Here is a 16871-nt window from a genome sequence, read left to right as displayed (position 1 = left end):
CAGCGAAGAGTAACATCCACCGAAAACATATGATCTTATTTTCATGTCATCAGTTCATCAATCAATCATGCGCAAGCTTTTCATATTCCTCTCCACAGACATATAATTCCATAAAAACAATCTCATAATTTCAGCCAGACCCTCTTTTGAATTGCATAAGTTGAAAATAGATGCTGGCTAAGGTTTCTATTTCTCTTTGGTTATTGTGTCCAAACCGTGTCATGACCGTGTTCAAACCATTGACTGTGTTCGACACTTGGGGGTTTTGGAGCGTTTGTGCAACCTAGACAGTGACTATAACATCTTCTAAATTGCAGAAATGAACATAGAACCCGATATATAACTTTACCAAAAACATATGATTTCATTTTTCATTTCACCCTTTATCCTTGTGCAAAACTCTGCAACAAAACAGACGCTACCTGCGCTGCATCACATTATGTTCTCACTCTTATTAACATGCAAAACTCAACTCGTCGTCACTTGATCACTCAATCGTGCACAACTAGCTTCTGATACTCTTCTCCCGAGATGGCTAATTCCATGAAAACATCCGGTTGAAGGTCCCCATCATTGTCCATGAACAGCTTCAGCAGATTCTTAGAGAAGCCACTCAGCAAAGCCACCCCAGGCTGATTCCCAGGCACCGGTGTAGACCTCGAGTCCCTCAGATTCCAAAACACCAGCTGCGGGATCGCATCCCCATACCCGCTCTTCCTATATTTGTTTTGTATCACCTCATAATCCGTCTCCCAGCAGTTGGCCGAAGCCTGATCAAACTCCATGTCACTAAACACAAAAATCCTCTTTATCATATTCTCCGGTTTCAATTTCCCTTTCACCGCAACTTTCAGCAGCAAATCAAACACCTTCTGGAAATCAGTGTTCCCACCCCAATCCATCCTCCTCACAAACTGGCACTTGGTCATCAGATCGTCCCCTTTCACCAAATGCAGCTGAGGATTCTCACTGAAAGTGATCACCAGCCCTTTCCACGGGTCCTCACTCAGCTCGGACACCAGCAGCCCCAACGCCACCGACACCTCCATTGGAGTCCCTGACATGCTCATAGACACGTCACACACAGCCAAGCAGTTCTTCATCTTCCCCAACTTCAACATATCCTCCACCATCCTCTTCCACTGAAGCTCCGCCACCTGCCCAACATCGCCGTCCTCCAGAGACCCAATAATCTCATGGGGCAGCAGAGCTCCGGCAGCAATCTTCGCCTTGCCCGCCTTCACGTCCTCCAAGTACTTTTTGAACCTCTCCTCGTCGTGCTTCAAGAAGAACTCCTTGTAATTCTTCATCGCCACGGAAGCCACCCTGTTGTACGGAATCGAACCCCACTGGTTGACCCCAATGTACACCTCCGGCAGCTCAAGAACCTTCCTCAGCGGCACCAGCACTTCCTTCCTCAGCCGGTCCCTCACTTTGTACGCGTAATGGGCTTCTTCAACGCCGTCGTATTCCTTGTACGATTCGCGCGGGAACACCTTCCTCGCGATGCTCTCGCAGATCAGAGTGGCCTGATCGAACGAGGAGTCGATCGAAGGGCACCACTTTGCCGCGAGGCTGATCTTGTTGCTCTGATTCGACTTCAAATTCTCCATATCGGCCTTCAAGAACTCGGCAAAGATATCCGAAACCCGCTCATGCAGGAACCGGAAATCCGCATCGTGCTCGTACCGGGCCACCGCCTTCTTGGCCATGGCGATCTTCTTCTCCTTCCTCAGCCTGCTCGCCTTTTCCTTTTCCGACTTTTCCCACTCCCTCGCCTTCGCTTCCTTCGCTTCCTTTTCTTCTTCCGTCATCTCCTTCTTTTTGCCGGCCTTCTTCTCTCTTTCCGCCCCGATTTTTTTGAACGGGATCGGTTGTTCGGGTCCGAGATCCCGACCCGAATTCCACCTTTTCTTGCCACCGCTGGATTTTCGGTTCTTCCACTCCTCCCTCTGGTTCCTCCGCACGTCCTCGCCTTCCAGAAGCCGGTAGAGAATCTCCGGTAGGTCCTTGAAATAGCCGAACTCCGCAAACGTTTGCAAATTGCACGCGAGGGTTTTGGGGTGGTGCTCGTGGAGCCAAAACGCCGCCGTGTGGAAGTTCTCCTTGTCGGACTTCCCCGTCCCGCGCACGCCTCGGAGGTTGCAAATCAACTTGAGCGTGGTCAGCGCGTTATGGGCCCAGGCCAGCGGGAGCTGCTCGTTCAGGTAATCGGCGGGGGTGTCCGGCACCACGTGGAAAAAGAGATCGAGGCAGGGGTTGCCGGTGGAGAGGTAGGTGGCGGAGTTGTTCTCCGTCAAGCCCATCGGGGGCTTCTTTTCCATCGATATGTTGTTGAAACTGGAGACCATAAGGTCGACGAAGGGTTCGCCAGTTGCGGGTTTGGGCTCGCATTTGGGTTCGGGTTGAGACGGTGGGGTGGTCTGTGCAGGTTTGCTGAACTCTGGAGGGCCGAGAAGAGTCGAGGGAGCCATGGCTGAGAGATCTGTGAAAAATCGCCGATCGACCGAGTCGCTGAGGTGAGTGTGTGTGGTGTACAACGGAAGAGACCCGACACGCCGAATTTAAAGGAGGCCGTTACTTGCACGCCACGTTTTTCGGCAGGGTTTTCATCGATTCTGGGTTTTCATTTGTAATTTTGCTGCTTTATATTTTCCTTTTCAGATTTATTGAATTTCAAAAATAAATACGATAAAGGAAAAAGCATTTCTACAAAGGAATTTCGCACCAAAAATGGAAAAGCTCAAATGATGAATTGTCACACGGTGGTTGAAAATATTACCTTATCAGCCATCGCGACGCTTATAGATTAAGTAATGCTATATGTATTATATGAGATAATTATCTGAATTTCTATTTTTTTAAAAAAATGAAAAATAAATTTCGAGGTCAAAAGGGCGAAAATCATGCAGTTCTCCACACAAAATCTTCTTAATTAGTTTCGCAATTTCATTTTCAATTTTCAATTTTATCAAAAGACAATGGATTATTAGAGATCAAAGTGTTTATTATAAAGGTGAAATTGGAGAAACCATTCATACAATACTTTTCCTTACTCTGGAATATTTCGCTGGTTTGTGCCTCTTAACAATGCTATTTTTCATCTCATCCGACAAATACAGTGTGTTTGATAGTGTTGATTGGTTGACATAAATCAACTGATACTTTTGTTGAACCAATTGTTTGCAAATCTTTTAAGTAGAAGAGAGATCCTCATTTTTATACTCGCACAAATGCTCTCTTTTATCTCATCACTCCATGCAGATTTCTTTATTCCTTTCAAATGAGACCTTGTCTTGTTCTTAAATTATTTTAAAAGTTTATAAACCCTACAAGATACATGTATCTTTATCAGGAAAAAAAAAACACAAAAATGAGCAAATCATAATATTTTTTTTTATAAATTAACAAGCACCTATTTATCAATAAATTCATAAATTATTCATTTTTCGACAATAATAACCTCTAAAATAATAGTTTTTCTAAGTCTCAATAATAATTTTTCATTGCACTGATGTGCGGGGTTTGGCTTCCATAGTATCATTTAATAATTACGATTTTTTTTTCATTTTTTTTATATTATAACATGGCTTATTATATTAACACCCCACAAATTGTTGAATAAACTCCACATACTTAATACACCCTACATTTTCTTTTTCATTTAAAAATTATCTTAATACACCTCACGTACTTTCCCATAATACCCCCACACCTTACATTCTCAATTTACACCTTATATTTTGTACATACACCCCACATTTTCTATACATCCCACATTTCTCAAATCTTATAACACTCATTTTTAATTTTCAGAGATTGAATCTAACAATTTGAAGTTTAGTTTGCCGAAAGATTTCAAATCATCAGCAATGGCTTCATTGTGAAGGTTCCATGAGAGCTGGGTTGATGAAAACTCCATTCAATAGAAATCCCCGTAAATTATTACTCTTAGAAATTTAAGTGTTGAAAATGACCTTGTGAAGCCAACCATGGCTCATTTTTAAAGACATAATTGAAGCCTGTATCATACAGTATGTATGTACCTTTGTTTTTGTAGCTAGACGATATATGTCAGGTGCATCTAATTGCTTGTGATGCTTAGGATAGGCCACTTGTCCATACAAATCATACTTGTCAATGAGCTTGAGCACGGTTGTAAGAACAACCGAGCTACTATTTGACATTTATTCAAAGTCATCTCTATTGCCAAGTATTAGCGTCTGCATAAGCAACAGGTGTAACCCAGTATTAGTGTCCGGTATAAGAATAGATGATCTAGTTATCGGAGATCAAAGTATGAACTGTACCAAGTTGACTAGCTCTCGAAGAGCTCGGCATTCACCACGTTAAAAGTGATTTGGGGTGTATTTAGAAATTTTTATTTTTTTTATAAAACTTAATAAGGTCAAAATTGTCATTGCATCATGAGGTAAATAAGTTATTTAATATTAAATTTTAATGTGGGGTGCATTCAACATTTTATGGGGTGCTAATATAAAAAGCCTTATATCATTAGTATTATGCAGGCAGTTTGTTTATTTAGGCCGTCCATAGCTTGTGGGAGGGAAGCTTAAAGTAGCTATTATACATTCTAGACTACAAATAATGAGCATAAGATATGTCTTCACCAGTAAATTGATGATTGAATTATTATTTAAATGTCGATTAATGTACTTATTTTTCATTAGTGACACATCATTTGATTTGTAAATTTGATTGGTGTCCTAACATTATTCTTGTCTAACGCGTAGAAAGAAGGTTTAAGCGGACACATGTTTAACCAAATTACTAATCGAACCATTCCCTTTCCTAATTCAGCCACACATGACACAACCCAAGCTTTTACTGCCGTACCTTCAAAACTTGTTTACCATTCCATTGCTACAGCCACACCATTAAAATCCAGACCAGCAAGAATGGTTAAAAGCCCCGCCACACTTTAATGGTGCCTAAACCCAATCAGCTCATATGCTAACCAGTCTGACCTAATTCTCTTTTGATCGTCCGTCCCATGCGAATGGACATGCAAGGTTTCAGTCATATGTCTTACTAATTTACAAGGATTGTTTATTCCCTGCTTGAACAACGAATTAGGCGTTTTTAACTAAAATGGTATCTGTAATTGGTATAACTATTCACCTTGATTCTTGAGATTAGAAACTCAAGTGATGTGGTCTTTCTGTGAAAAATGTTGGTTAAATAAGGACCAAAATGACAAAAACACTCAATTTGATAAACAATGTGCCGAAATAATTTGACAAAAAATGAATGTTTATTTGTATTTTGATCCTTATTTAACGAAATTTTTTCGTGGAATGACCAAATTGACAACGGACAAAACTAGGCGACCATTTCTATTGATTATAGATCTCAAAAACCATAGTAAGAAGTCATATCAATCTCAGAAACTATTTTGACTAAAAGAACCCAACCGATTATTCTCTAATCATTCTCATTTCGTTCTCATAAAAGATAAGTAAACAAGTCAGGAATGGAATCAAATCCTAAACTTATTTTAATCTTCCACATTTGTCCATCTCCCTTGTCGCTTGGGCTAACTTGAAGGGCTTTCCAACAAGCATAGAAGATACACAAACTTCTCAAGTATGTTGTCATTGTTTAGTCCGTCAGCTACTCTCTGGGGCTGTGGGAGTTTGCAATGCCCTTCCTTTTCCCCCAATTTAAATACCCTCCAAGTTCAATTAACAATTCCTTACCAATATACAAAAAAAATGTTAAGCAATAACTGAATGTACTTCTTGAAATATTATTGAGGTTGAACGTTTAACAACAAAAAGTTTAACATACAAATTCATGGAATTGGAGTGAAACTGAATCTCTCATACAGAGAAGCTGCAGGTGTTTCATGTTTGGCTTCAGAAGCACAATTATATATATATAGACATGCCTACCAGCAGCAGTTCTCCAACAGGCCGCAGCAACAAAGTGCCACACAACTGCAAAAAATAGTAAACAACAAGAGGGGACGACATCAATCATAAAAGAAAACCAATACTTTTATTTCAATCATTCAAAGTAATGCATCAAAGTCTCAAGGGCAACAAGGCATTCGGTTGAAATAATCCAATGATCAACGCTAGAAAAACATTTCAAACTCAATATTATTTTAGAGAAATATACGATTTACTTCTGCTACTGGGCACCAAAGAAATTTCACAACTAAAAATCAATCGGAGTGATAGATATACAAGAGAACACTAATTTATGTAGTTGATGTTAGAATATGAGTGTGATTCATACGGTTTTGTAATAATCCTTGTTGTCTCATATTGCTATAAAGAAGTCTTAATATGTTTATGAGAGTTAATTCGACTTTGGTTTGGATTGAAACTCTATGTTGATAAGCTTAAGAATAGAACTCGTACAACGATTTTGTCTTGTATTCCTTGTGGGATTATTATAGGGTAATCCAGATTTTGTAGCATAAAAACTACAAGCCCCTGCTCTCACAAAAATACGCTCTTATTGTTCCAATTACCTATAGCTTGGAGAGCATTGAGTTTTACAGAGAGGAGAAGGTTGTGTGTAGATTCGTCCATGGCTTCTTCATCCATTAACATGCTGACAGAGTTAAAAAGCTTGCTGAAATTATACAAAGATTAGAGCAAGGTGATTTGAAGCTTAGAGTTCAGGCTTTGGAATCTGAGAGGGCATTCTAGCGGGTTGCAACTATCCAGAAGACTGTTGGGAATGTGAGTTGAACTTATTCATGACCTAATGGCATACACACATGGGAAAGACTTCGTCAAACAGTCTGCAGGTATGTGTTGCAGAAATTACTTCTGTTGATGCACAAAATCAGTGAGGACTTTGGTACAACAGAAAGTGTTAAGTTTGTGACCTTCGCTAGATTGCTCCGGTCCCTAGTGTGGATAAGTAAGTAAATGGATAGGGGCAGGGAAGCAAACACAAGATGTACGTGGTTCACCCAAATTGGCTACATCCACGGAGTAGAGGAGTTCTCATTAATTGTGAAGGGTTACACAAGTACATAGGTTCAAGCTCTCATTTAGTGAGTACTAGTGAATGATGTAGTACAAATGACATTCGAAAATATTGTGAGAGAATGATCTCTATTTATAGAAGAGAGTTTCTAGTTTCATTCTGACATTGACACGTGTCGTGTTGTGATTGGCTTTTTATGTTGACACGTGTCGCGCTATGATTGGCTTCGGATGTCGACACATGACGCGCTGTGATTGGCCTCCTGGTTGTAGGGAAACTCTTCTGGGTCCTTGACGGTATAACGTTGACCAGTGCTCAGTAGTTTCGGGATTGGTCAAGTATGGTACAAACAGTGCTCCCCTAAGTTCCTGAGTGAGGGAAGCTCCTCGGTTGGGGACTTGCAAGATCCAAGCCATTGAGTAATCACAAAACTTCTAAGTACCGAAGTGTGGTATCATTTTCACTTACCTTATCTGTCTCATACGTAGATGTGGCATGTTCTCTGGAAGTACTTTTCCTCCATCCAGGGGTGGTATCTTTAATCAATGAAGATGCACAAGGTAATGTATCAATTTCACTTGAAGCTTACTTGTAGTTTCAGGCTTGGTCAAGTGCGATACAAAACCATATAGTAGGAGTCCCCCAAGTCGCCGAGCTAGGAGATTTGCCGAAAGAGGTAAGAGACAAGGTAAGTAATCAGACTTCCAAGCAAGCAACCTGGATCGGAGGTTCGGCTTTGGCTTTCGGTTGATTGTTCTCATTCTCCTTGTGTCATAAACAGCAACAAGGATAAGGAGAAGCAAATGGAGAAGAGATGATATAAGATACTTTTGCTTTTGAAGAAGTAACTTTCCACAAGCTTATTCTTAAACTTGGCTGGAGTGTTTTCTGGTTTCCTCCAGAGTATAAGGCCGACTCAAGAATTTGAGGGTCAAAATAAGTCCATCAAATCAAGAGTGCGTTCGACCTTGATGATATGGGATACTTTTGCTGTTGACGAAGTAATAGATGAATCATCATGTGTTCTGTTGCACTTATCTTCACATGCTTCCTTGTATCCTTCTTACTTGCCCTATCTGTTCCTCAGGCAGATGTGGTATCTTTTTTGGAAGCATAAGATGTTGAAGACGAGTACTCGAGAGCAGTGCCAAGTAAGTAATCAGGCAAGAGGTTCCAGGTAGTCAGTTATTGACTGGAAACTTGATTCTAAGTGCTGATTGATTGCTCTCTTTCTCCTTGTCTTGCAGGTAAGAATAAGGGTAAAGGAAAAGATAGGGAAAAAGCATGATATGGGATACTCTTGTTTTTTACCCTGATGATATGAGATACTCTTGCTCTGGTATGGCTGGTTTGCATAGGTATTATTAGGGGGAAGAAAGCTGAGTATTTCGAAAGGCTTCGTTGGGAGTGCCCTCTTAGATATGAGGAAGGGTTGAGCATTTTTGCAGGTCTGCCTGTCCGTGGAGGATGGAGGTCGACATATATAGGAGTCTCCTTAACAACAAGTAGTAATGCTATTCCTTTACCCTTCTTGGTCATAGCAATGTAATGGGAGCTGCAAGCTTCACGTGTTTTAACTTTGTCAAAGCACTTTGAAAAAGTGGTATGTGGTATCTGGAAAGCTGATGTTGCGTGTGAAGATTACAGACAAGCTTTATCCAAGGAAATCTGGCTCTCGAAGTTCAGAGAGCGATGCCTCTTTGGTTTTCGAACAAGCAATCCTGTCGGGGATCTGGCTCTCGAGATTCAGAGAGCGGTGCCTCTTCGATTTTTGAGAAAGCAATTCTGTTGGGAGTCTGGCTCTTGAGATTCAGAGAGCGGTGCCTCTTCGATTTTTGAGAAAGTAATCCTATTGGGAGTCTGGCTCTCAAGATTCGGAGGGCGGTGCCTCTTCATTTTTTGAGTAAGTAATAATGTTATTCCTTTACCCTTCTTAGTCATAGCAATGTAGTGGGAGCTGCAAGCTTCACATGTTTTAACTTTGTCAGAGCGCTTTGAAAAAGTGGTCTGTAGTATCTGGAAAGCTAATGTTGCGTGTGAAGATTGCAGACAAGCTTTATCCAAGAAAATCTGGCTCTCGAAGTTCGGAGAGCAGTGCCTCTTCAATTTTTGAACAAGCAATCCTGTCGGGGATCTGGCTCTCGAGATTCAGAGAATGGTGCCTCTTCGATTTTTGAGAAAGCAATCATGTTGGGAGTCTGACTCTTGAGATTCGGAGAGCAATGTCTCTTCGATTTTTGAGAAAGTAATCCTGTTGGGAGTCTGGTTTTCGAGATTTGGAGAGTGGTGCCTCTTCAATTTTTGAGCAAGCAATCTTGTTGGGAGTGTTTTCTCGAATGTGAGTAAAGGTTAGGCATTTTTGCCAGTCTGCCTTGCCACGGAGCACGGAGGTTGACACACATTGACACTTTCTAGTTATCAAGCAGTGGTGATGTTCCTTTACCCTTATGGGTAATAGTAGGGTAGCTGGATCTTCAAAATTTATGTGTCTAAACTTTGTCAGAGATCTTTGGCAAAGTTATCTGCGGTACCCGATGAGCTGATGTTGCGTGTGGAAAGTGGTGCCTCTTCAAAATCCGAAGAGTGGTGCCTCTTCGATTTTTGAACCAACGGCCCTGTTGCCCTTTCTTTTATAAAGGCACCAATTATGTGCAAGAAGTACATTCAGAGAATTATTGCTTGTAGGAATTCTCCCCTTAGTTTAGAGATTTATTGTACCTCATTTCTCCTTTATCATTTCTGAGAATGTCTGGCCCATCCGACCGTCGTTTTGACTTGAACTTTGGTGAAAAGGCAGCAATGCCTTCCTAGGACAATATATGGCGCCCATCCTTCTTATCTCCTACTAGTCCTCTTACCGTTGGGGACTCTATGATGAAGAATGATATGACCACTGCGGTGATGGCTAGGAACATTCTCACTCCCAAAGATAACTGATAGGAGCATATTTATGCGACTTAGTTAGCTTGTTTCTTGGAATTTATGTTGTTAGTTCGTAGTTATTTTAGTATTTTAAGCTATTTTCATGTGTTTGTAGGTCCAAAGGGTTAATGTGGCAAAGAAGTACATTTTGGAGCATTTTGGAGCATTTTTGGGCATGGAATGAATGGCATATGCTTGGAGCAAAAGGAATGGACGAAATTTGAAGTTTGTGCATCATCCTCTCCCTATAAATAACCATTTTAGCACACTCATTTCACCCAACACATCCATTCACCTACCACTACATCCACTCATTTCACCCAACACATTCACCTACCACTACATCCACTCATTTCACCCAACACATCCATTCTCCCAACATCTATCCACTACACCCATTACATCCACTCATTACCAAACACTTATCCACTACACCCATTACATCCACCCACTACACTCATTACATCCACTCATTACCAAACACTCATCCACTACACCCATTACATCCACTCATTACCAAACATCTACCCACTACACTCATTACCAAACATCCACCCACTACACTCATTACATCCACTCATTACCAAACACTCATCCACTACACCCATTACATCCACTCATTACCAAACATCTACCCACTACACTCATTACATCCACTCATTACCAAACATCCACCCACTACACCCATTACATCCACTCATTATCAAACATTCACCCACTACACCCATTACATCCACTCATTACAACTTCATACACTCCTCTCCCTAGCCTATAAATACATCCACCCTTCACCATAATTTGGGGGCCATCATCCAAAGACACTACATTTCACATCTCACAACTTCATTCACAAACACAATTTCCTTGCCGTGACCTCCATCCATTCATCTACCATACTACATCTTACCAATTCATACACTTTCATCTCTTAGCCGTGCAAATCCATTCCATCCATATATCCATACACATCCTAGACACTTGTGCTACAACAAGGTGGTGAAAACAAAGGTCCTTGGCATTTCAAGCTTGGAACTTTGGAGCGTTTTAGGTGTACTTTGTTCTTGCTTTCAATGTCTACTTTGTTATTTTCTAATTTTGTTGCAATTATGAGTGGCTAAACCCCTATTTAGTTAGGGGGAAGTTTGAAGCCATGAACATGCTTGAGATTTGAATTGATTTTTTCCAATTGTGATTTGATAAGTTGTGATTGTAATTCAATTATCTATTTTATTCATAATTGATTCTTGTATGTTTATTAAGGATGCATACTTAGTTTTCATGCATGAATTAGATGCTAGAATATAAATGAGTTTCACCTAATCGTTACAAGTTTATATTCATGAGTAGTGAAGGTTGTTTATCATAATCGCGTTAATTGAATTCTTGGCAATTGTATCATGCATTCATAGTTATAATTGCCTCGTCAACACTTATGATTTTCATTGAACGTAATGATCTCTGATTGTATCTCTATTATGCATTCATATAGGGGACTTTTAGAGAATGATTTGGGTTATCGCATGCATTCATCCAATTCAATGAGTAAAGGAAAATCTGAGGGTTAATTTGTGCATCACGGTTAATCTGGGGTGTTGAGCATCATAGTTTATTGAAAAGCAATTGGAAATCGATTCATGTACAAGTGTGTCATGTGTGAAGAACGGACCACTAACTAATCCATCCATCATCGTATTCCTCAAATTTGTCTTACAATCTGCCTAGTTTTATAACTTGTTTGTTTGTTTCAAATTCATCAAAACCAAAATCCCCATTTTACTTTCTTGTTTCAAAATGTTAAATTTCAGTTTTTTTTTTTTGTGTTTTTGAGTGTTTTGATTCAAACCAAAACACTAAATTCGTCCAAAATTGTTTTAGAGTCAAATATGCCCAGTTTGTGTTTTTAGGCAGTTTTGAGTCTTTAGAATCTGTTTTGAGTCCCTTGAGTCTATTCAAACGTTTTTAACTTTGTTTTTATGTTTTTGAGTAAGTTTAGAGGTTTTAGCAAGCCCTCATAATCCCCGGTTTAGAACGATCCCTACTTGCATTTATACTACAATTTGACAACAAGAGGGTTTAATTTGAGTGCTTAACTTTCATCACATCAATAACAGACTACTTTCCAAACGGTCTGATGAGTTGGCTGTTAAGGATTCTCTGGCTCTCAGTGTTCAGTGTGCAGGTTCTGTGTCTAATATGCCCCAACGCCTATTTGCTCAAACCCGCCAAGTTGAATCATTGGCGGCTGAAGTGATAAGTCTCAAACAGGAGATCAGAGGGCTCAAGCATGAGAATAAACAGTTGCACAGGCTCGCACATGACTATGCTACAAACATGAAGAGGAAGCTCGACCAGCTGCAGGAATCTGATTGTCAGATTTTACTTGATCATCAGAGGTTTGTGGGTTTGTTCCAAAGGTATTTATTGCCTTTGTCTTCTGGGGCTGTACCGCGTAATGAAGCTCCAAATGATCAACCTTCGGTGCCTCATTCTTCTAGGGTTCTGCCTAGTACTGAAGCTCCAAATAATCACCCTTTGGTGCTTCCTCTTTCTAGGGCTCTGCCTACTGCTGGGACTTCTCCTGAGCAACCTTTGTGAAGGCTCCCTCTTGTTTGTTTATTTTGATTCATGTATATGTACATATTTGTAACTTGTCGGAAATATCAATAAACAAGCTTTGCTTCATTTCAACGTATTGTGTTAAATACACCAAGGTCTTCTTCACTAAGTTCTTTGAATTTTTCCTTTTGTTGAAGCTTGTATGTTGAAGCTTTGTGAGTGAAGCATGTAGGTTGAGGTAGTGCTCCCTTAATTTCCCGAGTGAGGAAAACTTCTCGTTTAGAGAATTGAAAAATCCAAGTCACTGAGTGGTCTTGAGACTTCCGAGTATCAAGGTGCAGTAGCATATGGTAGGAGTCCCCCAAGTCTCCGGTAGAGGGAGTTGACGAATGAGGCATTTCCTTTCTAAGTGGTAGCCCAAAACTCCTTCTTCATATATATTTGTTATGAAAGTTGTTAGGCCCAAAGAAGATGAGGCCTAGGCAATTTTTTTTTTTTCAAAATTTTTTTTCGAATTTTCGAATTTTTAAATTTCCGAAATTTTTATATATATATATATATATTTTTTAAAGCTTTGTAGGTGAAGCTTTGGTGTTAAAGCTTTGGTGTTGAAGCTTTGTAGGTGAAGCTTTGTTGGGCACCATGAATTGATTTTGCTTCACACTATCTTGATCAAGATAGTGTGAAGCTTTTGTAGGTGAAGCTTTTGTGTTGAAGTTTTGTAGGTGAAGCTTTTGTGGGTCAAGATTTTGTAGGTGAAGCTTTTGTGGGTCAAACTTTTGTAGGTGAAGCTTTTGTGGGTCAAACTTTTATGGGTCAAGCTTTTGTGGGTCAAGCTTTGTTGGACACCATGAATTGATTTTGCTTCACACTATCTTGATCAAGATAGTGTGAAGCTTTTGTAGGTGAAGCTTTGGTGTTGAAGCTTTGTAGGTGAAGCTTTTGTTGGTGAAGTTTTGTGGGTCAAGCTTTTGTAGGTGAAGCTTTTGTGGGTCAAGCTTTTGTAGGTGAAGTTTTTGTGGGTCAAGCTTTTGTAAGTGAAGCTTTTGTGGGTCAAGTTTTTGTGGGTGAAGCTTTTGTGGGTCAAGCTTTTGTGGGTCAAGCTTTTGTGGTGAAGCTTTTGTGGGTGAAGCTTTTGTGGGTGAAGCTTTTGTAGGTCAAGCTTTTGTGGGTCAAGCTTTTGTGGGTCAAGCTTTGGAGTTAAAGCTTTGTAGGTGAAGCTTTGGAGTTGAAGCTTTTGTTGGGTACCATGAATTGATTTTGCTTCACACTATCTTGATCAAGATAGTGTGAAGCTTTTGAAAATTTGTAGTTGTCTTCCATTGATGAAGCTTTTATTAGTGAAGCTTTTGTGTTGAAGCTTTTGTGGGTGAAGCTTTTGTGGTGAAGCTTTTGTAGGTGAAGCTTTGAAGTTGAAGCTTTGTAGGTGAAGCTTTGGAGTTGAAGCTTTCGTTGGGTACCATGAATTGATTTTGCTTCACACTATCTTGATCAAGATAATGTGAAGCTTTTGAGAATTTGTAGTTGTTCTCCATTGATGAAGCTTTTGTTGGTGAAGCTTTTGTGTTGAAGCTTTGTAGGTGAAGCTTTGGAGTTGAAGCTTTTGTTGGGTACCATGAATTGATTTTGCTTCACACTATCTTAATCAAGATAGTGTGAAGCTTTTGAGAATTTGTAGTTGTCCTCCATTGATGAAGCTTTTATTGGTGAAGCTTTTGTGGGTGAAGGTTTGGAGTTGAAGCTTTTGTTGGGTACCATGAATTGATTTTGCTTCACACTATCTTGATTAAGATAGTGTGAAGCTTTTGAGAATTGTGGGGGTTGAACTCCTTTGATGAAGCTTTTGTTGGCACCATAAATCTGTTTTGCTTCACACTGTCTTGATCAAGAGTGTGTGAAACTTTTGAGAATTATGGTTGAACTCATTTGATGAAGCTCTTGTTGGCACCATAAATTGGTTTTGCTTCACACTGTCTTAATCAAGAGTGTGTGAAGCTTTCTATGAGTTGTAGTGTTTGCATTGTTACAGAAGGGAAATGTTTGAAGCAGATGCAAGAGAGCTGAATAGCTTGATCTTCGTATGCCATGCACTGAAGTTGTTGTTGGCTTGTAATAAGACTTTGTTGGTGACTATAACTCTTGTTGGGCATAAGTGCTCCTCTAGTTGAGTTGTCAAGCTTGAGGGTTTTTGATTATTTGTGAATGCTAGGAGTTCACATGTACAAGTTGTACCACTCGTCTTCTGGTAGGTGGAATGAATGGTGAGTTGCTTTCATCACTTGGTTGGTGGTACGAATATGAGTTCTTTCTTCCCCTGGTTGGTGGCATGAATGGCAAGTTGCCAAATGATATTAGAGTACGGGTTGTACATTTCATCACCTGGTTGGTGGCATGAAGGAGAGTACAGGTTGTACATTTCATCACCTGGTTGGTGGCATGAAGATGAGTTCCTTCTTCACCTGGTTGGTGGCATAAGTGGCAAGTTGCTAAATGATATTAGAGTACGAGTTGTACATTTCATCACCTGGTTGGTGGCATGAAGGAGAGAACGGGTTGTACATTTCATCACCTGGTTGGTGGTATGAAGATGAGTTCCTTCTTCACCTGGTTGGTGGCATGAGTGGCAAGTTACCAAATGATATTAGAGAACAGGTTGTACATTTCATCACCTGGTTGGTGGCATGAAGATGGGTTCTTTCTTCACCTGGTCGGTGTCATGAATGACAAGTTACCAAATGATATTAGAGTACGGGTTGTACATGTCATCACCTGGTTGGTAGCATAAAGGAAAGTACGGGTTGTACATTTCATCACCTGGTTGGTGGCATGAAGATGAGTTCATTCTTCACATGTCATCACTTGGTTGGTGAGAATAAGGGTAAGGTGTCTAGGCACATTGTAGCAAGTGTCGAATGACATAAAATATGTTGAACCCTTTCAAAGCACAGTTGGTTTATGTATGAATGTGTTTGAATGTATGATTGAACGAATATACTGTGAAGCTGTTCGTTTATATGTATAGTCTTGTTGACATATACTTGGACTTTGTTTCATGTTGGAAGCATTGAACCCGAGTGTTTCATTGCTAGGAATGTAAGAGGATAAGGATCGAGTTGTCTAAATCACCTCTTTATTGAATTCACGCCAAATAGTCTTCGTTACATAGGATGCCGAACGGATGAAGCTTAACACTTGTACAATGTGAGTTTACTTGTAATAGTACTTCAAGTGATCAGCGTTCCATGGATGGCCAATGGTCTTGCCATCGGAGCTTCTAAGCTTGTAGGAGCCAGGGCGACTGATGCCAACAACTTCAAACGGTCCGTCCCAGTTTGGACTAAGTGTTCCTTCACTCGGGACTTTGTTGCAGAGTAATCTTTTCTTCAATACCTAGTCCCCCACTTTGAAAAAACGAGGTTTGACCCTTGAGTCATAGTAGTTGGAGATGCGCTGCTTGTAGGCAACATTCCTCAAGTGAGCCTGGTTTCTGTGTTCCTCGACTAGATCTAAGTTGAGGGTAAGTTGTTTGTCATTTTCGCTTTGCACGTAGTTCTAGACTCAGAACGTTGCTTGTTCAAGCTCAACTGGGACAACTGCTTCTGTACCAAAGGCAAGTGAGAATGGGGTTTTTCCTGTTGATGTCCGATACGAAGTGCGATATGACCAAAGAACTTGGGGTACACATTCTGGCCAACAACCTTTAGCCTTGTCCAAGCTGGTTTTCAAAGTTCGCTTGATTATTTTGTTGATGGCTTCAACTTGTCCATTAGACTGGGGATGAGCTGATGAGGCAAAACATAAGTTGATGTTGAACTTAGAGCAGAACATCCTGAACTTATTGTTGTCGAACTGTCGCCCATTGTCAGTGACTATTGCATTGGGAATGCCAAATCTGCAAAGGATGTTCTTCCATACGAAGTCTTCTATTTTTGCCTCAGTAATGGTTGCCAAGGGTTCTACTTCGGCCCACTTTGTGAAGTAGTCAACTGCAATGATTGCATAACGAACCTTGCCCTTCCCTGCAGGGATTGGGCCGATCAAATCAAGTCCCTATTGGGCGAAGGACCAAGGGCTAATCATAGGAGTGAGCGGCTCGGGAAGGGAGTGAGGAATAGTTGCGTAGCGTTGACACTTATCACATGAGCTAGGGATCGAGATCCAGCATGATCTCCGCAGACTCCTTCATGTATTTCCCAAATGACAGTTTCCGCCTCTGCAGGCGTAAGGCATCTTAGGTATGGTAGGTTAAAACCCCGCTTGTAGGGTTGGTTATTAATGATCAAGTAACAGGTAGCCTTGTATCGAATCTGCTTAGCTTGGACTTTGTCATTTAGATGGGTGCAATAAGCAAGGAATCTATCAATCGGGTAATCCAACTATCCCCCTGTTGTAAGTTGCACACTTCCGCAGCCATGGTGCTTGGT

General features: G+C 40.6%; 1 protein-coding gene across 1 annotated transcript; it reads right to left on the bottom strand.

Moving 5' to 3' along the window:
* Positions 1–340: 340 nt before the first annotated feature.
* Positions 341–2889, bottom strand: LOC103448249 (uncharacterized). Its single transcript, XM_008387500.4, has one exon. The coding sequence runs from the start codon at positions 2472–2474 to the stop codon at positions 492–494; it is 1983 nt and encodes a 660-aa protein (XP_008385722.2). The 5' UTR covers positions 2475–2889; the 3' UTR covers positions 341–491.
* Between the last annotated feature and the right edge of the window lie 13982 nt (positions 2890–16871).

This window comes from Malus domestica, chromosome 13 (genome assembly GCF_042453785.1).
Source record: "Malus domestica chromosome 13, GDT2T_hap1".
Lineage (NCBI taxonomy): Eukaryota > Viridiplantae > Streptophyta > Magnoliopsida > Rosales > Rosaceae > Malus > Malus domestica.
Note: the sequence above shows the minus strand (reverse complement) of the source record. Positions and strands in the feature narration are given on the sequence as shown.

Bases quoted from the DNA above. Each gene is read 5' to 3' on its own strand.
- LOC103448249 (XM_008387500.4), bottom strand. From the start codon at position 2,474: ATGGCTCCCTCGACTCTTCTCGGCCCTCCAGAGTTCAGCAAACCTGCA.